This window comes from Malaclemys terrapin, chromosome 23, assembly GCF_027887155.1.
Source record: "Malaclemys terrapin pileata isolate rMalTer1 chromosome 23, rMalTer1.hap1, whole genome shotgun sequence".
Lineage (NCBI taxonomy): Eukaryota > Metazoa > Chordata > Testudines > Emydidae > Malaclemys > Malaclemys terrapin.
The window spans coordinates 15,078,516-15,100,067 of NC_071527.1; the positions used below are offsets into that span (position 1 = coordinate 15,078,516).

Consider the following 21,552-nt stretch of genomic DNA (forward strand, 5'->3'; position numbering starts at 1 on the left):
GAAAATGGCCCATTTCCAGCAATTGACAAGAAGATGTGAAGAACTGTAGGGGGGAAAATAAGCACAGGGAAATAGTTTTACTTGGTGTGTGATAACTGGCCAGAAATATCATTATTTTCAGTACTTGGAAAAGTGTTTGGTAGTGTACTGTTGGACAAAATGAAATTGGTCATATATGAAAAACTGTAATGAGAGTGCAGGTTTTAGAGCCCAAAGATTTGCCATGAAACAATTTAGAAAGGGCTTGCTTGGCAGAGAAAATTAGTCTTGAGTTTCATAGAGTGCATCAACATTTTTGACTGCATTCATACAGAGTTGCAATGGAAGATCATGCAACAATATGGCTTCCTAGAAAGATAGTATCACTAGTTACGATGCTGTACAAAGGATAAAATGCTATGTAAGGACAGAAAGTGGGGAGACTGATTGAGCTGATTATCATAGCTGGAACGCAGCACGGTCGCATCTCTTCACCCCTTCTTTTCTGCGTGATGATAGATTACGTCATGCGAAAGTGAAACGCTGCATCAAAGGAAGCTACAGGGGTTATGTCAAGCAGAGGAAAACTTCAAGATCTTGATTTTGTTCCATTGGACACAGATAATGATGCTATAGACTAGATCAGGGTTCGGCAACCTTTCAGAAGTGGTGTGCCGAGTCTTCATTTATTTACTCTAATTTAAGGTTTCGCGTGCCAGTAATACATTTTAATGTTTTTAGAAGGTCTCTTTCTATAAGTCTATAATATATAACTAAACTATTGTTGTATGTAAAGTAAATAAGGATTTTAAAATGTTAAAGAAGCTTCATTTAAAATTAAATTAAAATGCAGAGCTCCCTGGACCGGTGGCCAGGACCCAGGCAGTGTGAGTGCCACTGAAAATCAGCTCGCGCGTTGCTTACTCCTGGAATAGATCCTCACCAAAGTCAAACATGAGGCCGCCAAAGTAGGATTAAGAATTAGCCAAAAGAAAACAAAAGTTGTGTTAGTTGAAAGAGGAACCAGCAATGATGGGGCATCTGTGATTGACAGTGAAGAATATGACATGGCTAACAAGTTTGTATATCTTGGAAGCACAATCAGTGTTGATGGCCAAGGAGGTGGAAGTAACATCTAGAAAGGGAAGCGGAGCTGTTCTGAGACTGGCAAATATATGGGAAAATAAGGAGATTGACACAAGACCCGAGATGAAGATGTACAATATTGCTGTGATATCCACAGTGGGATATGCCTCTGGCACTTGGGAAATATGGGATGCCCCCAGTAGGAAACAACACATTCCAGCAGAGACGCTTGCAGAGAATAGTTGGCATCCACAGGCTGGAAAAAGTAACAAACATTGATGTGTCACAAAGGCCTGGCCAACAGCCGTAAAGCCAATGATCTGAGGAAGAAGGCTGACGTGGTTTGGGCCTGTTGCATGGATGCCAAAGAAATGTGTTCTTAGACGAGCCTTTGACTGGATCCCACTTGGTAGAAGATGACAAAGAGGACAACAGCGGCCATATAAGAAATCCCTGCAGCCCAAGCATCACAGAGTGGGACTCCCCTTCAGTCACTCTGTTTTCTGGCACCTAAAGGGCAAGGCTGTGGGCTGGGTTCCTCTTCTGCTAACCGAGCCCACAGCTGGGAGTCGGGCGTGGTACGTATGGTAACATGGGCAGTGACCCGTGGTGGGGCTGGGGGAGGAAGGAAGTTACATGCATGCGAAAATCACAGAGCTCCTGACAGAGCCAGGCTGTCGCTGGTTCCCTTAGACGTCCTTCGAGTCCATCCACGGGGGATCGGCATGGCTCACCTGACCGACTACGGGAACTGGATGGGTCATTTGCAGTCAAAGGGCAAGAAGCCGGCAGAGCGCAGAGGTAAATGGCCAGTGATCTGAGTGGGGGACTGGCTACCAGGCCTTCCAGGGGCTGTCAGCTTGACAGATGTTAGCTACTCGGATGGGAGGCCTCAGAGGAAAACCCAGGCTGCTGCCGGGAGCATGGTGGGGAAATTAGTTGGGGCTCTCTCCCTTGCTAGTCTGTGCTACCCCGATGTCCCGGCATAGTGCTAGGTGATGCTGTGTTGCAGGGTGGGTGCTTGCCCACCCCGTCAGGGCTGGCCCCAATGCCCCAGCATGGTGCTAGAGGGTGCAGGGCTGCCTTTCCCACAAGTTGTACACCCAAAGTCTTGACCACATGTGGTTGTTAAAGATTCTCTGGCCCCTTCCATAAGAGTCAGGGTGTTACCCGTTGTGTCCTGGCCAAATTCCAGCCCAGGCAATTCCCACTGTCCCTCCAAAGCCCCATTGTGGTTTCAACTGAGAACTGGATTAGTCCTTCCCACCCTGCATAGCTGTTAAATAGCCCCCAGTGCTCCCACCCCAGAGATGGCTGCATCTCAGTGCTGGGTGAAGGATCCCTGTATTAACAGTCTCTATGCCACTCCCCAGAGGCAGCATCATATCAGCTCTGGGTGAGAGAACCTTGTATAAACAGCTTGTGTCCCACCCCAGAGGTGGCTGCATCTCAGTGCTGGATGAAGGATCTCCGTGTGTAAACAGCCCTACACCCACCCCAGAGCTGGCTGCATCTCAGGCTGAAGGATCCCTTTATAAACAGCCTCTATGCCATGCCCCAGAGGCAGCATCATCTCTGCGCTGGGTGAGAGAGCCTTGTATAAACAGCCCTGTGTCCCACCCCAGAGGTGGCTGCATCTCAGGCATGAGTGAGGTGATAGATCAATAGAAATACACCCAGAGCCCATGAAGTGCCTTGGGATGAAAGGGAGAGTGAAGAGACTGTATCAGTGTGTGTGAGTGGGCATGCTCCCTCCCTGGGTGAAGCGGCCCCCTCCTCCGGCTGAGCCAGCTCGTCTGCTGCCCAAAAAGAGCCCCCACCCTCCCTCTTCCTCCCCACCCAAGGGAGGGTTTGTGACCAGCCAGCCTCTCTTCCCATGGCTAGCTCCCTCCTGTGGAGCTCTCCCGTTCCCGCCATGCTGGCCCAGCCTGTCCCGGTGAGACTGAGCGGCTCTGTAATCTCCAGGTGTGGCCGTTGAGTCTGACAATGACGATGACTACGAGAACGTGTCCCTGGAGGACTGTCCCAAGCCCCCGCCCCTGCCGCGCGGGAAGAAGGCGAAGGCGGCCGCACCGAACCGGAAGGACAAAGGAGGAGCAGGTACCAGGGAGCCCCAGCTGCCCCGCTCCGCAGGGATCACTCCTGCCCCACTGCTCAGAGGCTGGGGAGGGGGTGTCAGCGCAGAACTCAGCATCCAGCCCTGAGGCACCTTTGGGTCCGTGGGAGCTGGTGAATCTGGGCCTGGCTTGGCTGCTCACAAACTGGCCTGGCTGGGAATGGCTGGGCAAGCCCACAATGGGTGGTGGTAGCACAGAACGAGGAGGCTGGTTACATGGAGAGGATGCCCGGGCCTGTGGCTCACGTGCGGGCAGGTGGATTCAGTTCCTGACCCCTGGGTACTGCCCAGGTCCCTGCCCACAGACGCAGAGATTCAGGCACCCGTCTCTGTTAGGCGCCACCAGCCAGACTCACCCTTCTCTCTCCTCTCCAGGTCCGGCAGCGACACCAGGCAGACCCCCCAAAACTGGTGAGAAACGTTCCAGCTTTTTGCTGGGGAGCAAGTGAGGCCTGGGTACAGAGCAGCCCCCCCCCGTCCAGCTGCTGGTCCACGCAGCTGAGAGCTCGTCACGTACGGGCAGCATCGGGGAACAGAACTCGTGACCTTCTGTTCCCACGACTGCTGGTCTAACGCAGCTGTGACAGGTCCCAGCCAGCAGGGGGCAGCGCTACATACCCGAGCTGCTTTGACACGTCCCAGCTGTGCAGCCCCCCATTTCCAGGGCATCACAGGCTTTACCTCCCCGCCCGCACCACCCCCCGTTTCTCACTACGGCACTGGAAGGAACATCCTCCACCCCAGAGTTCAGGGCTGCCCCTCCCGCACACAAACCCCCATCCCTGCACTAGGAGCTCGCACGATATAATCCCTCCTGTTTCCTTTCAGACCTGGCCATTTCAGTGATCTCGGGGGACCCGGTCCTTAGGCCTTCCAAGTTCGGTGAGGACTCGGAGCTCTGCTCGGCTTGCGGCAGAACGCCCCCTGCTCTCCCCACCCCGGCCCAGGGCCAGGGGCAGCGAGTTGTATGGGCCTGTGGTGCCCGGGCTCCAGCAATATTCAGGGCCCGGGGCCTGGCTCCACCAATGTTTGGGGCCGGGTCTCTCTCCCAGCCCTGCCTGCCGCCCCCGCGTGCCTCCCCCGAGTGTCCCCCACTTGCTGCCCCTGAGCCTGCCCTCCTGCCTCAGACCCTTTCATTTTCCAGCGGGACCCTCCACCAGCACAGGGGGCCCCCTGCCTGCAGTCACTGCTCCTGCCCCACGCAGGGCAAGGGGCAGCCCCACCCCCAACCCCAGCGAGGCTACAGTGAGGGGCAGCAATAGGGGAGGAGGTGCCCATGTGATGGGAGCCCCCCCCCCCCCGCAGCACCCACCAGAGGGGAGGTGAGGGGGCTTCCTGTACCTGAGAGGGGCCCTGGGACCATGGGCAGTGACAGTGGTGTGAGGTGAGTGTGGTGCAGTGAGAAAGTGGGGACGGGCCCCTCCCCTGGAGCTTACTGCTGCCGGCAGGGAGAGGGCTGGGGGGAATCCTCCTCTCTGGCCCTTGCCCGGGGGAAGCTGTCTGCACCCCAAACTCCTCACCCCCTGCACTCCAACCCTCTGCCCCAGCCCTGAGCCCCTCCCACACCCCAAACCCCTCATCCCCAGCTCTCACCCCTGCACCCCAGCCCTCTGCCTGAGCCCCTCCCACACCCCAAACCCCTCACCACCAGCCCCACCCCGGAGCCCTCACATTTTTCATTATTTTAAAAAATATACAGTAACTCCTCACTTAACATTGTAGTTATGTTCCTGAAAAATGCTACTTTAAGTGAAACAATGTTAAGTGAACCCACTTTCCCCATAAGAATTAATGCAAATGGGGGATTAGGTTCCAGGGAATTTTTTTTTTTTGCCAGACAGAAGACTATAATATATATTATATATATACATATATACACACACACACACACACACACACACACAGTATAAGTTTTAAACAAACCATTTAATACTGTACACAGCGATGATGATTGTGAAACTTGGTTGAGGTGGTGGAGTCAGAGGGTGGGATATTTCCCAGGGAATGCCTTACTGCTAAATGATGAACTAGCACTCGGCTGAGCCCTCAAGGGTTAACTCATTGTTGTTAATACAGCCTCACACTCTACAAGGCAGCACAAATGAGGGGCGAGGCATGGCAGAGAGAGACAGAGACACACACCCTGTGTGTGAGAGACTTTGAGACAGCAGCTGCTGCCAGCAAGCTGCCTCCATTCTGAGCCCTGTCGTGTCCCCCCTGTTCTGTGGAGATGGGGGGACCCTCTTCCCATCCTCTTCCTTCCCCTGCACAGCAAGCAGGAGGTTCAGGGGAGCAGCTCCAAGGCAGAGGGCAGGAACAGCACACGGCCGTGTGGGGAAGGACACCTGAACTGCCCAGAAACGGATAGTCTGCTGGGCAGCAGCCGCACAGGGAACTTAGGGGAGCTGATAGGGGGGCTGTCGGCCCACCCTGGTTCCAAGCCCCCCCCACTAGCGCTCCAATGGGCTGCTCTTTCTGCAAGCAGTGGACAAAGCAGGTGGCTGTCAAACAACATTATAAGGGAGCACTGCCCAACTTTAAACGAGCATGTTCTCCTATTGATCAGCAATGAAACAACAAAGCAACAATAACTGGGATGACTTTAAGTGAGGAGTTACTATATATTGGCTTACAAGGCAGGGGTGTGTGTGGGGGGGGGCGGGACTTGGACCTGTTCTGGGCACCACTAAAAATTATACAAACCTGCCACCCCTGCCCAGGGCAGGATCCGTCCCTCCAGTCTGTTCCCCGGGGCTATCAATCCCGGCTAGTCGACCCCTTGGGGGCCCAGTTGCTTCCTGGGGTAGCTGAGCGCTGGTTGGTGGGGAGATGCGGGGTCCCAGCAGGAGCACCCCAGTAGGGGCCCAGAGCAGCAAGCCAGGGTGGGTGGGGAGGGTGAAGCCCAGAAAGGTAGGGGCTGTGTGCGCCCTCCGCAGCCCAGGATGGAGAGTAGGATCTCGTGGCCTTTGCAGCAGAGCTGGCAGATTTAACGCGCTTTGTCCCCCACGCCCAGGGCTGGACATGTCATCCCCAGCCGTGGCAGCTGCCTTCCAGCCACCGGGAGGAGGTGAGTAGAGTCTGCCAGGGCAATTCCATTTCCTCTCCCTGGATTCCCCCTGGCCTGTCAACCGCCCAGGGAACTCTCCTTCCAGCTGGGCCCTATGCTACACAACTCTCCAATGGCCGCAGCACTCCACCCCAGAGGTGGCTGCATTGAAGTGCTGGGAGAAGCGATCCCTGTATAGACACAGCTGGGCAGAGGGAGCTGGGGGTCCGGCTTCTTGCTCTTGCCAAATGGAGGTGCTCTCTGTGAAGTTACCCGGCTATCTGGTGGGATGCCCCGTAAACCTCTCCTTTCCATAACCCCATTTGTACCAGTACCTCCTGCCGACATTTCCCAGTCACCCACTGGAGGGAGAGTCCTTCACTGTAATCCGCCCTACCCAGCCCTCCCTGCTTAGCTTCCCCCCGTCCTGATACCCTCTCCCTTCAGAGACCTAACTGCTGCTGTTCCCCTTAGATCTTCCCCTCCCTAAACCTGCCTCACGGAGAGGCTGCCCTGGAAGGTCTCTGCTGATCACCTACGTCCTGCTGGGGGTTTGCTTCTTCATGTGCAGCGTGTTCCTCGTCCTGGCCCTCATGAAACGTGAGTGTGGGGCGGTCCCGGGTGCGTCAGGACAGCTGCAAGTGGGGTCATGCGGGCTGGGCTCTCCGTGCCAGGAACAATTCCTCACGGGGACGGGGCTGCTCAGGAAATTTCCATTGAGACGCTGGGCCAGAAAATTGCGGGTTTGATTCAACAAAATTTCACAAAAAGGGGTCGGTTTCCACAGACAGTTTTTGCCTTTTTGAGAGAAAACCCAAACACTGGAAAGAAGAAATATTGTGATTCAGAAATGCTGCCATGGTGCCTCAAAGGAGCTGAGTTCAGTTACCACGTGTCTCCATTCTCCTCTCTGGGCTGGGCTCCTCAACTGGACTACACCTCCCAGAATGCACCCCTGCCAGGGATTCCCATGATGCACCCCCTCCACTTTCCAAGAGGGGAGACTGCAGTGCATCATGGGAGAGAGAGACCTCATGCTCCTAGTCACTGCTCTAGGGAAAGCTCCCTGGTTGGACCATTAACATCTCACATGGTGTGTGATGGTCTCCCCTCCTGGAGAGGGCAGGCAGTGCATCATGGGGCCCAGTGGTGGTGCATCATGGGAGATGAAGTCTGGGTGGGGAGACGAGTCCCTACTGGGGAGGAGGGCATGAAGCATCCAAACTACAACTCCCATGAGGTGCCAGGGCAGAATTTCCAAATCAAAGTTTTTCGGTATTTGGAGTTCTACCATAGGAAGAAAAAAGGACTTAAAAAAACAAACAAACCAATTTTAGTCAACAATTAAGGGTGTGTGTGTGTGTGTGTGTGTGTGTGTAAAGGTGTGTGTGTGTAAAGGTGTGTGTGTGTGTGTGTGTGTGTGTGTAAAGAAGTCTGTGGGACAAGTCTGGCATTTTCCAGCAAGCTCTGTCCACAGGCAAGGCCACCCGGACTTGGGCTTCACCAGGTCGGAAGGGGGTGGGGGATGAATCTCCAGCAACTCTGCATCTCAGGAGCGGAGGCTTTGCTCCTGGAGCGAGAATTCGTACCCCAAAAGTGTTAGGCTGTGATTCTGCTCTCACTGGCCCTGATGAAAAGCGGATGTCACTCCGCTGAAATCAGTGGAATAGCGGTGCCCGGAGTGTGATTGGAATCCGGCCCAGAGGGTAGGATGAGTCCTTGCTCCAAATCGAAGAGCCCAAACCTGCAAGGGAAACACTCAGCGGAGCCAGACCCTAAAGGATCAGCACCCAGGCTGTAACAGCAAGGGAGTAACTCTGGATTTACTCCACTCAGCACCTGATCTATAAACGTGAGGAATCCTCACCTAAGAGTAAGGGGGTGATGTTAACAGTGCTGCCAACCCTCACTGTATTTGGCGTTTTTCCTTAAAGCCCCAGCTCCCGGAGTCCTGGGATGATGGGAGACACTTAGCTCATTTCAAAACAAACCAATAAATGCTTAGCCCTCATGGCTGGGAAAGGAATAGCTGGAGAACACAATCCCTAAGGCAGGGCCGGCTCCAGGGTTTTGGCCGCCCCACGCAGCCAAAACAACAAAACAAACAAACAAACAAACAAACAAAGCCGCGATCGTGACCTACGGCGGCAATTCGGCAGGAGGTCCTTCGCTCCCAGGCGAGGGACCGTCTGCCAAATTGCCGCTGAATACCTGGATGTGCTGCCCCACTCCGGAGCGGCCGCCCCAAGCACCTGCTTGACAAGCTGGTGCCTGGAGCCGGCCCTGCCCTAAGGGGTCTTGTGCATGAGACCCTTTCCCCTACTCTGCGTCTCTCTTGGCTACTTAGATCGTTAGCTCTTCAGGGCAGGGACTGTCTACTCCGTGTTTGTGCAGTGCCCAGCCCACCAGGGCGCCGATCTTGGCTGGTCCTACGCACTGCCTTTGTACATGCGATTACTAATAGCTCAAGAGACCAGAGGGCAAACAAGAATCCCCAAAATAATTTTTAAAAGATGAACAGGGTTTTTTTTTGGGGGGGAGGCATGATTCATAACTTTTTGAACACCTGGCACTGGAAAATCTGTCACTGACAGCACTAAGCGACTCCCCTTCCTCCCCATCAAACCGATTCCCCTAGCACGGGAAGAAACCAAGTCATTGGGGGCCGGAGCAGTTTCTAGTGTAAAGCATGCCCCGGCAGATCACAGCTCTGCTGTTTGCTCTTTGTTCATCTCCCAGGCCCACAGCTGCAGCAGGAGTCAGAGGACCTGAATTTCCACCTTCCCCAGAGGGCAGCTAATGGTAAGTAAATACTCCCAAGCTAGACCAGCATGCTTGTCTCTGGCTCAGCATAGATGCTGGCTGGCTGGGGGCGCTGTAGCTGATCATTTTATTACAGTGATTTGTTTAGCAGCCTGCAATACCAGGCCAGATTCTGATATGTTACAGCCGTGTAAATCTGGAATAACCCCATTGACTGGCGTGATGGAGATCAGAATCTAGTGCAGGGTCAGGAGGCCCCTGTCTAAAGGTTATAGCTGTAATTAGCACCCGGTGAGGTTTGGGCTTTTAACGTAAGTTACAAAAAAATGTGAAATCTGAGTTTTGAAATTCTCACTGGGTTTCCAAAAGACACAGACGGGTGGGTTTTTTGTTTCCGTGTTAGTAGTTTTCCCGTCAAGGTGTTTGTCTCTCAGAGGTTTTTTAGAAACTAAACACACCCACACTTTCCAAAGCCAAAAAGTTTTGATTTTCAAAAAAAGTGTCACTGGGGAGCTAACGTGGCTTGTCAGGCAGGGGAGGGTGAGTAAGAGACACCATTGGGGGGTGGGGTGGGGGGGAGGGGCACATTCGCATGTTCACACCAGACCTCAAGTAGCCAAAAATGTCAGTGTTTCCTCAAGTTTTCTACTTTTTAAGGCTAATTTTCATTAAAAGAATCAAATGAAAACCTGTAACCGGCTCTAGCTGCTATGAGTGCCATCAGCCGTAGTAAATAGCTCTGTATCCCAATTCTCACCATCCTAGACCCAAACACGTGACTCTCTTACGCATCGCCCATAAGCCAGCAATAACCTTCCCTCCAACGGCACCATTTGATCACAAACCTCTACATAACTCCTGCTACTCTGAGAGAGGTCAGACTCAGTTTGTATCCCTGTGACCGGGGTCCTAGTAGGGTGACCAGACAGCAAGTGTGAAAAATCAGGACGGGGTTGGGGGGTAACAGGAGCCTATATAAGAAAAAGACCCAAAAATCGGGACTGTCCCTATAAAATCGGGACATCTGGTCACCCTAGGTCCTAATGCAGAGCCAGTTGTGGTCACTCAACTAGGGTGAACTGCAAAGAATGGGGCAGCCAAACCCCCAAAAGTTGGTGGATATTCCAATACTTAGATTGACCAACCCAGCATAAAACAGTTTCTTTATTACCTCATATGTGTAACTCTTCTGCCAGGTGTTGCCAGCAGCCACAAGGGTCAGGTTCAGTATCTAAGAGTTCCTTTTCAACAATATAACACAAAACTGACTCGAACTCCTTGGACAATTACACATCACCCCCTGGGTGCCTCTAAGGGTACATCTACACTACAGCGGGGAGTCGATTTAAGATACGCAAATTCAGCTACGTGAATAGCATAGCTGAATTCGACGTATTGCAGCCGACTTACCCCGTTGTGAGGACAGCGGCAAAATCGACTTCTGCCGCTTTTTGTCGGCGGCGCTTACTCCCACCTCCGCTGGTGGAGTTAGAGCGCCGATTTGGGGATCGATTTTCACGTCCCGACGGGACGCGATAAATCGATCCCCGAGAGGTCGATTTATACCCGCCGATTCAGGCGGGTAGTATAGACCAGACCTAAGAGGCAATACTTCCCCTCTCGCAAGCACAGAGTCTGAGTGTAGCTAAATCTTAATAAAAGGAGGGAATTAACTCAGCATTAATTGGGGAAAACACCACAACTAGGGTTCATAAACACAAGCCATGAGCAAAAGACCCACCCCCAAGTAAGTTGGGCAGTGTCCTTTTCCCCTCAGGGTCTTAAGTCCAGCAACCCAAAAGTCCCTTTAACGTGCCTGTCCCTTCTCCGTACCCCACTCACAGTTGCTGTCTTTGGCCAGTGCAGCCCCAGAGTTCAGAGGTTCATCCGCAGAGTTCACCTCCCACCCCCTGTGGAAGGTGGGGGAGCAGAGGTGGGGCAAGAAGGCACCTTACTTACTGCACTGTTCAGGCACGTGCTCATCACCCCAATAGCCGATTCCACGCCTCTGCAGGGCTCTGCTCTGACCTTCTCCACCAGCTTCTCTGCTGGCCTCTTGCCACGCCTCTCCACCAGCCGCCCTGCTGACCACGCCACTCCACCAGCCTCCCTGCTGCCTGCTAGCCGCTCACCACGGCTCTCTGCTAACTGCCCTGCTGGCCACGCCACTCCGCCAGCCTCCCTGTTCGCCACTTGCCACGCTTCTCTGTCAGCCTGCCTGCTGGCCACTTGTTGTGCCTCTCTACACTTCTCCGCCAGGCACCCTATTGGCTGCTTGCCATACCTCTCTGCCAGCCGCCCGCCATGCCTTTCCACCAGCTGTCCTGCTGGTCACTCATTATGATATCTTCAGCCCTCTCACCCTACTTAACACAGCCCTGAGCTACTAGTGGGAGAGCCTCACAGCTGGTGCATACTGGGTAGTCTCTTACAACAGAGATGCTGTCTCAAAGAAGGTCTAATACTTAGACCTAGGAATCAATGATTACAGCTCTGCAGCATATCATGGAAAGAGAAGGGATCAAGTAGTATCCAGGGTCCCACCAAAGCCATCTGTCACCACCTTCTCCCACCTCATTGGGCTCTGGAACCCATGTTCCATGCCTAGTGAGTGACATTCCGTTGAGGGTGAATCCCTCCATTGGGGTGTGCTAGGTACAGTTCTGCTGCCCTTGGTTCACACAACAGGAATAACAACGCTTTATTACTCCTGCCCCAATAACAAGGAGACTGGGGAGCCAACACCAGCCACAAGTGATCATTTGGGCAAGCAATCCCATCATGCCAAGCACCTAGGCAGGGTGGGTGTGTCCATGCAAACAAGATCGGCTTTTGAAGTCTTTTTCCACAGCTCACCACTAGATGTCAGGGGAGAGCTTATTCAGACTCTGTTTACATCTGTAAATACATAAAAACACAAACAGTATCTCCCCACCTGTCTTTGAGGGTTATTTATTTTGCAGGCTGTTTAACCCTTTCTAGCCATGCATCACAATCCCCATGGCACCTTACCCAGCATGCCTTGCCAGCCTCTAACTCCCATGTATCTCTCTAGACTAGAACTCTCAGAATCCCTCTACTCCGGGCAGCAACCAGGAATGGGGCGGAGCTGGACCTGAAGCCTCTCTTAAAGGGCCAGCATACCATGAGCTGTTCCCATTTGCAGTAGATTTGCTGGTCATTTGTAGCTGGGAGCTGCGAATCAATCCTTACGCTGATTCCCATGGCATTTAGGGTTACCACCTGTCTGGTTTTTACCCGCACAATCTGGTTTTTGGCTTCTGTGTCAGGGGGCTATTAAGGGTTGTCAGGTGACTGGTTTTCAGGACCTGGCAACCCTAAATGGCAAACCAAAAGCCTGCTTATGGCAGGGTGCAGGGGCGGCTCCAGGCACCAGGGCAGCAAGCGCATGCCTGGGGCAGCCTCCTATCTGCAGGTGGGAGGACCCAGCAAGCGACAGGGGGCGGGGGAGGGAGAGGAGCGAGTTATGGGGGTGGGGCCTTGGAGAAGAGGCGTGGCAGGGGCAGTGCCATGGGGGTTCAGTTACCAGCAGTTAGAAAGGTGGCAACCCTAATGGCATCTCTCAGGCTTTTGACTCGCTGATGTGGGGTCCCAGTATGAAAACGGCCACATTGGGAACTCACATGGATCCGGCCACGCACCAGCTGCCAGTCAGCAACAAATCCCTCCATTACCAACTTATTCCTCTCCGTGGAGACAGACCATCCCCTAGCGTTACAGGTGGGCTCCCCTGTACAGCTGTCACCCTGTTACAGGTGGGCTCCACATGGTCACTCAGGACACCAGCCTGGTTGTGGCGACCTTTCCCTTTTCCTGATCCCAAGTGTGTTTCTGTTTGCAGTGTCCCAGAACCTGGCGGATTGGGAGAAGATCCGAGCAGAGGTTGCGGCACTGCAGAAAACAGTAGGTGAGAGAATCACAGAGATGCTTCTGACTCTCATCAGTAGTAAGAGTGAGGGGCTGTGAGGTCGGGGTTGTGGGCTCTGTATCCACCTGGGGCTATGGACTTGGGCAAGTGTTTTATTAGGTGTATTATGGTAGCTCCTTGGAGCCCAGTCATGGCTCATGACCCCAGTGCGCTAGGTGCTGTACGTAATTAGGTGTTTTGCAGTTGCTCCAAGGAGCCCCAGCCTGTAGAAACACAGACCAAAATGCTTCCAGCCTAAGCAAGTCATGTCTCTGGACCCAGGTGGCCATGGCATGGAGAGTCTGTAGCCACTCAGGGCTCTGTGGCTGTTCCCGGCCTGCCCAGCTGGGGCTCTCAGAACACTGCAGGGATGATGCAGAGAAGGTCTTTGACTTTCTCTGGCTTGGGCGATGCAGGAGCCAGCCCAGATGCACAGAAGCCCGCCCTAGCCCCGCCCCAATCCACTCCCTCCCACTTCCCACCCCCTGAATGCCCCCTCAGAACTCCAACCCCCCCTGCTTCTTGTCCCCTGACTGCCCCCTGCTGAGAACCCCCCACCCTAACTGCCCCCCTAGAACACTACCTGTCCCCTGACTGCCCTGACCCTTATCCACTCGCATGGGTGGCAGGGTTGTAGAAATTTTGGTGGTGCCCAGAACCCCCCCCACCTGCCTAAGGCTTTGGGAGGGGGGTTGGGTGGGGGGAGGAGGTCTGGGGTGCAGGTTCTGGGCTGGGGATTAGGGTGCAGGAGGGGTGCAGGGTGCAGGTTCTGGGCTGGGGCAGGGGGTGGGTGTGCAGGAGGGGGTGAGGGGTGCAGGCTCTGGGATGGAGTTTGGGGGTGGGAGGAGGTGCAAAGGGAGGGGGTGCAGGCTTTGGGAGGGAGTTTGAGGGCAGGAGGGGGTGTGTGGGAAGGAGGGAGGGGGTTTGGGAGGGAGTTTGGGGATAGGAGGGGATGCAGGGGTGAGGGCTGTGGGTCTGAGGATGGGGGTTCATGATGCTGGAGGGGGCTCAGGGATGGAGCAGAGGATTAGTGTGTGGGGGGATGAGGGCTGGGGCTGAGGGGCTTGAGGCGTTGGAGAGGCTCAGGGCTAAGGTGGAAGGGCAGGGTAAGGGAAGCCTGTCTTCCCATTAGTGGATGGGAGACGCTAGGACCCGGGGGCAGCAGACAGCAGTTGCTGCTGGCTCTGACAGTACAAGCAGACAAGGGAGAGGCAGGCAGAGAGGGGAGGTCCACGGGGGGGCGGCAACACGCAGAGGGGGGGTGGCAGGTGGAGGCTGGGGACCCATCCAACACTCCCCCGCTACCTGACTGCCCCCCCGGACTCCCCTTACCATTCTGGCTCCACGTGTTTGCAAAACACGCTGCCCGGTGGGTCGGTTTGTGTGTTACACAGGGCTGCAGACAGGGAGGGGGGAGCAGGGGAGGGCTCTGGCTGCTGGAGGCCAATGGGAGCAGGTCAATCGGCCCAGCCGCCCGATCAGCAGCCGCACTCTGCATGGAAGGGCGGGAGGGAGGCGAGGGAGAAAAAGCCCCTGGACATTTTAACCGGTGTAAGGGATGGATCAGGGGCTTGGCTGGAGTGCGCTGCACCATGGGTATTCCCTGCTTCCCAGAGGAGGCAGAGAGTGAATTAGAGCAGCCCGGAGGCTGCTCTGACTGTCACCAGGGCCCAGGTTCCAGGCATCGCAGAGAAGACTTCGAGCAGGGCCTGTAGCGTCTGTAATTGGCCCAACGTTGGGGACCGTGTAGGAAGCTCTGAGATGACCATGCTGCGCTTTGGCTGCTAACCTCCTTTCCTCCACCAATCCAGACGCTGTCCATCTTTCGGTGTCTGGGGAGCTGGCCGCTGTGAAGGAGTCTCACAGTAAAATGCAAGAGCAGATCACGGCGTTACAGAAAACAGTAGGTGAGGAGCACAGTGCCAGCTGCCGTGCCCACGCTAGGGCTGCAATCAGAGGGAGGTGGCAGCAGACGCTGGCCCGCAGGGCCAGATGCTCAAGGGAGCTCTCAGCACACGGCAGCTCCCATTGCGGGATTCTCTGTTGTTCTCAGTGGGACCTGCGGGGTGGGGGATTCTTTGAGCCAACCCCAGGCCCACTGAGGCTGCTGGCTACAGCCATCCCCTGTGGATCTGTCTCCGTATGTCTACACTCGTCCTGGGAGGGAGCCTCGCACCCGGGTCGACAGAGCGGGGCTAGCAGGGCTCGCTCTGGCATGCTAAAAAGAGCCGTATGGCTATTGCTTTGGCGCCACGGCTGGGGCTGCACTCGGGCCCCTAGGCCCTGGAGGGGAATGGGGTTAGAACAGGGGGCTGGGAGTCAGGACTCCTGGGTCCTTTTCTTGGCTCTGCCAGATTCCCTGCCTGGCCCTGAACTGGGTTATTCTGGGTTTTGCTTCCTAGATTCTGTCTGCGGCCATTGCCCCTGGGGCTGGGCCTGGTTCCAGAGAACCTGTTACTACTTTTCAGAGTCTACCAAAACCTGGCGTGAGGCCAAGCAGTTCTGTTTGGATTATGGGGCACAGCTGGTGATCATTAACACCAAAGAGGAGCAGGTAAAGCCGCCTGCCACCCTCCTGGTGTACCCCGACCAGGCCAGGGAATCGCACAGCTACCCAGCAACAGCTGCAGGTTTACCCTGGGAATTCCTAGCGGGTGGGACCCAGGGGACCAGGGAGCAGGTGAGACCGACTGGGCCTGGCTCTTAAAACACGGCTCTTTTAAGGGTCACCAGGTTCTTTCCAAAACCACATGCGGGCTTGGGTCTCAAAGGGAGCCCGGCACTCTGCAAACCAGCACACGCAACGTGCCGCGTGTTAATCAACCCACCGTGAGCGCTGAGGCCACCCCGGGTTAATATTCCCAGCAGAGGAATATTGATGCCTGAGAATGCCAGAACAAAAGCTTAAATAGCGCGGCAAAAACCTGCGAGAACCGGAAAATACAAGCGGGGGCAGGGTTTGAACTGGAGGGTTGTAAGAACAGGCTGGACTCCCCATGGAGTTTTTGCCAGTTCTGTTGGGAGGGGCATTGCCGGGATGTTTTCAAGCGATCAGCCAGACAAACCTTCAGTGGCTCTGCCCTGAACCCCTGTATCTTCCCCCAATGCCAGTTCATGTTTCCTCCCTGCATCCATCCCTTCCTCCCCAGGAGCTCAGGCCCCACACCCCTCCTTCAGGCCTCCTATTGCTTGGATTGAGAGCTGGACTGAGACCATACCCACTCATTCTACCCACCAGCCAGGAACAGCCCTCAGTTCCTGCTGGATTTGAGGTGGGGATACATCTATGGCATTTAAGGTCCCCCCCCCCCCCAGCATATCACACTCTTCAATGTTGCTATCCTGCTAGCACCCTCAGGGGCAGAGCTATTATTCAGTTGGGGGAAACTGAGGCATAGAGAGATGCAGGGACTTGACCAGGGCCATGCAGGGAGTCAATAGCAGAGCTGGGACTTGAACCTGTGTCTCCTGAGTCCCAGACCAGCACCTTGCCCACCAGGCCATCCTTCCTGGCATTGGCAAAGCATGTGGCCTATCCCCCACTCATTCACCCCCTTACTCTGTTCTTGTCTATTGCAGGTGTTCTTGGTGAAGAACCGCCCAAAGTCCCGGGCGTACTGGCTGGGGCTGAGTGACAAGAAAGTGGAAAATCAATGGCTCTGGGTGGATGGCTCCCCTCTGAAACTCAGGTACGTGGGGTGAAAGGCTCCATGCCCCCATGCACCACCCCTTGCTCCCCGCTGTGCTCTCCATGGGGCTTTGCTCTTCTTCACAGCTTCTGGAGCAGCGGGGAGCCCAATGACTCCGGCGACGAGGACTGCGGCACCATGACGATCGATGGGCGCTGGAACGACATAAACTGCTACATGACCGACTACTGGATCTGCGAAAAGCCTTGGCTCTGCTAGAGCCCGGCTCGACCGCCGGCTCATGCCCTTCCTGAGCCACGGGCTGACCAGCGGGACCAGGCCCTGCCTCCTCCAGATCGCTCATGGGATAGTCACCCCAAGCTGTGTTCTCTTGGTGATGCTCCCCGTCGCACAGCTCTTTCTGGGGGCTAGGAGTTGTTCCGAATCCCTGGGGGGAGGGATGGTGTTTCCTAGTGGGTAGGACACCAGGCTGGAGCACAGCAGACCTGAGTTCTCTTCCCTGCTTCATCCTGGGACCTTGGACAACTCCCTTCCCTGTGCCTCAGTTTCCCCTTGGAAGGGCTCAGGCTGTATCACTTCTGAATTTTGGATGATTGTATGTCACAGTACCACGACATGACTGGGTCATGGAATGCCTACGTGTGTGTGGATGCCCCAGGAGGTAGCAGGGTCGGCATGTCTCTGCCAGGCCAGATACAATGGGGACGGACCAGCATGCAAGATTACGTTAAACACCGTGGGACAATGAGTTTCCTCTGCCTGGGAGATGCCGCTTTCTGCTCTTGTCCAAGGTGAGGGAGGCTTGGAAGTAATGGAAAGTTACCAAAAGGCAGAACAAAAGAAGCAGGAGTTTAGAAAGGGACACCTGGGGGGAGCTTTCTCGGGGACAGAGCCACCTTGCATCAGATTAAGGGCTGGTCTACACTAGAAAATCAGACTGACCCACCTACATGGGTGAATAATCCACCCCCTGAGCAATGTAGTTAAGCTGACCTAACACCAGGTGTGGAGAGCTCGGTAGGTGGAATAATCCTTCCGTTGACTTCGCGCTACCCATCTCAGGTAGGTTGATTTCCTCTAGCGATGGGATAGGCCCTCCCGGTGCTGTACTATGTGGCTGCCCAGAAACTAGTCCATTGTTCAACCTTTCTTCCTCTACTATGTGATCACTGGCTTTTAGCAATAAACCTGACTGATATTGATTGTTGGGTCTCTTGAATATACTTCATAACGAGCCAAAGCGCGGGCAAGCAACTGACTATAATAATAATAATTAATGGAGATCTCCCATCTCCTAGAACTGGAAGGGACCTTGAAAGGTCATCAAGTCCAGCCCCCTGCCTTCACTAGCAGGGCCAAGTACTGATTTTGCCCCAGATCCCCAAGTGGCCCCCTCAAGGATTGAACTCGCAACCCTGGGTTTAGCAGGCCAATGCTCAAACCACTGAGCTATCCCTCCCCCCCTATACTATTTAGTGTCTGCTTTTAGGCTGTTTTATATGTGTCTTGCTCGTTTTTGCCAATGAACTCACACGGAAAAATGATCAAAGGCAAAACCACCGTATCACCCGTGTGGGAACGCTTTTCTCAAAGCGATCGCTCCATATCTGACCTTTCCATACTTGTCCTCAAAGGCAAACGGCACAACGCCTTCAACAGGTGAGTCTGCTAGACACCAAAAGCCATGGACTTACCAGGGACACTGGTTTTATGGCTCCTTACAACAGTTCGTAACACACCATGCTGCCCACCTCAAACCCTTTATGCATTACACTCATTTCCAGTGACCGCCTCCACCACGCATGACCCCTTCTGCTTAACAATCTGTGCCAATTTGTATTTTGCCTCCTTCCCCAGAGCTGAAGAAGAGCTCAGAGTTGCACGAAAACTTGTACCAGAAGTTGGTCCAGTCAAAGATATTACCTCGCCCCCCTTTGTTTCTCGTTGCTTTGTGTGAGTTGTGCTCTCCTGGGCTTTACATGATTAAATATAACGAACATAAAGCTGATAGACTGAACAAAGAGAGTGTGTGCGTGTGTGTGCGTGTGTAACTGCTTCTCAACAGAGGCGTGTCCCTGAGGGGGTTAAGCTGTAGGTCAGAAGCATGGCACCTTTTGGGTGGAGTTCTGGGGGAGGCTGGGTTTAAGTACAGGAGTCTGAAGGGTCAGCGCTGTGGCCAGACTGGGGCAGACAGCTGGACAGCAGGGTCCACCGCTCGGAAGGGGGAGCTACAGGGAACATCTGTGCCCTGAGAGTGAGCCTAGGCGCCCCAGGCTTGGGGCAGTGGCTGGTCTCTGTTCAGACTTCCGGAGCTTGAAACCCTTCGGAGAGCCAGGTGCAGCGGCTTGGATTCCCCTCGAGCAGTCCCAGTGGGTGGCCCTTTCCTCGAGCAGCAGTGCTCACCATCTGCACGTGGGTGATTTCCTCTCGCCCAGCCCTCGGGCAAGGGTGGACCCGGCTCCAACCGGATCCACCCACTTAAAGACTTTGCCTCCCTCCACCCCTGCACCGTACATCTGGCAACCCATCGTTCAAACCTTGCTCCAAGGGTGTAGGGTGAATGGGGCAGGACGGGGGAGGGGGAGCCACGCTCCAGGGTGGGGAGGTGAGTGGGGGAGGGGGAGCTATGCTCCAGGGGTCAGGGGTGAGTGGGGCAGGACAGGGGAGGGGGAGCCGTGCTCTGGGGGTCGGGGGGTGAGTGGGGCAGAACAGAGCAGGGAGAACTGAGCTCCAGGGGTGGGGGGTGATTGGGATAGGATAGGGGAGGTGAAGCCATGCTCCAGGGATCAAGAGGTGAGTTGGGCAGGACGGGTGAGAGGGATCCTTGCCCCCTGGTTGGGAGTGAGAGGGGCAGGATGGGGAAGGTGGACCTGCGCTCTGGGGTTGGGGGTGAGTGGGAAGGACAGGGCAGGGGAACCTATGCTCCGGGGATTGGGGGGTGAGTGGGGCAGGATGGGGGAGGGGGAGCCACACTCTGGGGGTTGGGGGCTGAGTGGGGCAGGATGGGGCAGGACGAGGGAGGGAAACCCACGCTCTGATGGTCGGGGAGTGAGTGGGGCAGGATGGCGGAGGGGGAGCCGCGGTCGGGGGTGAGTGCGAAGGACAGGGCAGGGGAACTCGTGCTCTGGGGGTCGGGGGCTGAGTGGGGCAGGATGGGGGAGGGGGAGCCACGCTCTGGGGGTTGGGGGCTGAGTGGGGTGGGGAGGGGGAGCTGTGCTCTGGGGTTGGGGGTGAGTGGGGCAGGATGGGGCAGGACGAGGGAGGAAAACCCACGCTCCAATGGTCGGGGAGTGAGTGGGGCAGGATGGGGGAGGGGGAGCCGCAGTCGGGAGGTGAGTGGGACAGGATGAGGGAGGGGAAGTTGCAGTCAGGGAGTGACTGGGGCAGGACGGGGGAGCCACCAGTACCCCGCTCTCCCGTTCCCATATGCGTCTCCAGGTTTCAGCAGCTTCTGCTCGTCCTGCCCCCGGTGGCGGTGGCTGCTTATTGCGATGAACTGGGCTGTCAGTGGCTAGTCAGCACTGCTGGCCGGACACTGCCAGGTTCCCTTTGCGACCAGCCTTTCCGGTTGAAAACCAGACACCTGGCAACCCTTATTCAGACAAAGGCTCTTTAATGCGTCTCCTGCGTCTCTTTGCAGCACGTGATATAAAACACGGTGTGATCGAATTGTGCCCTTCTGCCAGCTGGAGTCGGCAGCCACCAGGGCCGTGTTTAATAGCCACAGCCTACACCCAGTAATCTGGGAAAATCAATCTCCGCGAGCGCCTGTAAGAGGCAACACTTCCCCTTTCACAAGCACTGAATCTGTGCGTGGCAGAGAAAACATTTAATAAAAATGGGGAAGGAACCCGGCATTAATTGGGGGACACCCACAACCGTGATTCGAACACATCTGACCATGAGCAAAACTCCCACCCCAGAGGACATTGGGCCGTGTCTTTTGCCTCCATTTTTCACTGTGGTGTGAAAGTCCGACAAACAAATGTCCCTTTAACATGCACTCCCCTCTCTCTCTGCCACACCCCACTCACAGCTGCTGTCCTTGGTCTGTGAAGACCCAGAGTCCAGTGGTGCCTTCACGTGAGTTCACACTGGGGAGGACACATCGAGCAACGCCTTCACTGCCTGCTGCTGCTGCTGTGTGTCGTTCCCTCCGCTGCTGTTGTTCGTGTCACCGGTCACCGCACTGGGCCATCCTCTGCTCCGTCGCCTCTGGCCCTGTGCCGTCCCCTTCTGCTGTCTCCTGCCTCTCTACTGTGACTCAGCGGGGGAACCTCACCGCTAGTGCAGGCCGAGCTGCCTCTTCCACAGAAATGCTGTCCCGCAGCAGATCTAAGCAGCCCTTGGACCTGATGGAGTCTAGGTACCTCTATCTCTAAACTGAACTGGCCTGGCCCGGCCTGGCCCTTCTCCCTCCCCACTGGGCTCTGGCATCCGAACCCCGGGCTTTGTGAGCTCAGTTCGGCTGAGGGAGACCCCGTCAGTCAGGGCCGGCTAAGCACAGTTCTGCTGCCCGTTCCTCCCACCATCAGGATAACAACATTTCAGTCCCTGAGTCCTAAAGTGATTTTTAACCCAGCACCCGCCAAAACGGATCACGTGGGCAACGCAGCTCTGTCTGCTGGATACCCAGGCCGAGCAGGTGTATCTATGTAAAGACCGTCTGGCCCTGAAACCTCCTCCCCACCCCGTGCAGCTCATCACACGCTGCTTCAGACCTTGCTTCCATAATTATTAACCAATCTAAGCTATTAATTTACCGGGATGCTTTTACTATGTAATTAACCAATTGTAGTTGATAAAACAGTGATACTTGGTCAGTCACTGTGTTGTGAGAATACATATATGTATAAAACGGACGTACTGTTTAAATATGATCACAGAGTCCTATAGTACATGAAACAATGAATTCACCCTACTGTGGCTCTCTTGGGTAATGCTGATTGCTAATTTGGCTTCTGAACCCCTGAGGTCTGAGTAT

The 21,552-nt window shown here is 55.1% G+C and overlaps 1 protein-coding gene across 1 annotated transcript; it reads left to right on the top strand.

Moving 5' to 3' along the window:
* Nucleotides 1-1,790: 1,790 nt before the first annotated feature.
* LOC128828111 (C-type lectin domain family 17, member A-like) lies at nt 1,791-17,770 on the top strand. The gene is made up of 12 exons (XM_054012489.1): nt 1,791-1,866; nt 3,031-3,165; nt 3,557-3,592; nt 4,010-4,063; nt 6,195-6,248; nt 6,702-6,827; nt 8,967-9,029; nt 12,853-12,918; nt 14,730-14,825; nt 15,321-15,472; nt 16,498-16,607; nt 16,694-17,770. Exons 1-12 carry the CDS (start codon nt 1,791-1,793, stop codon nt 16,824-16,826), a joined length of 1,101 nt encoding a protein of 366 aa, XP_053868464.1. The 3' UTR covers nt 16,827-17,770.
* Nucleotides 17,771-21,552: the final 3,782 nt, after the last annotated feature.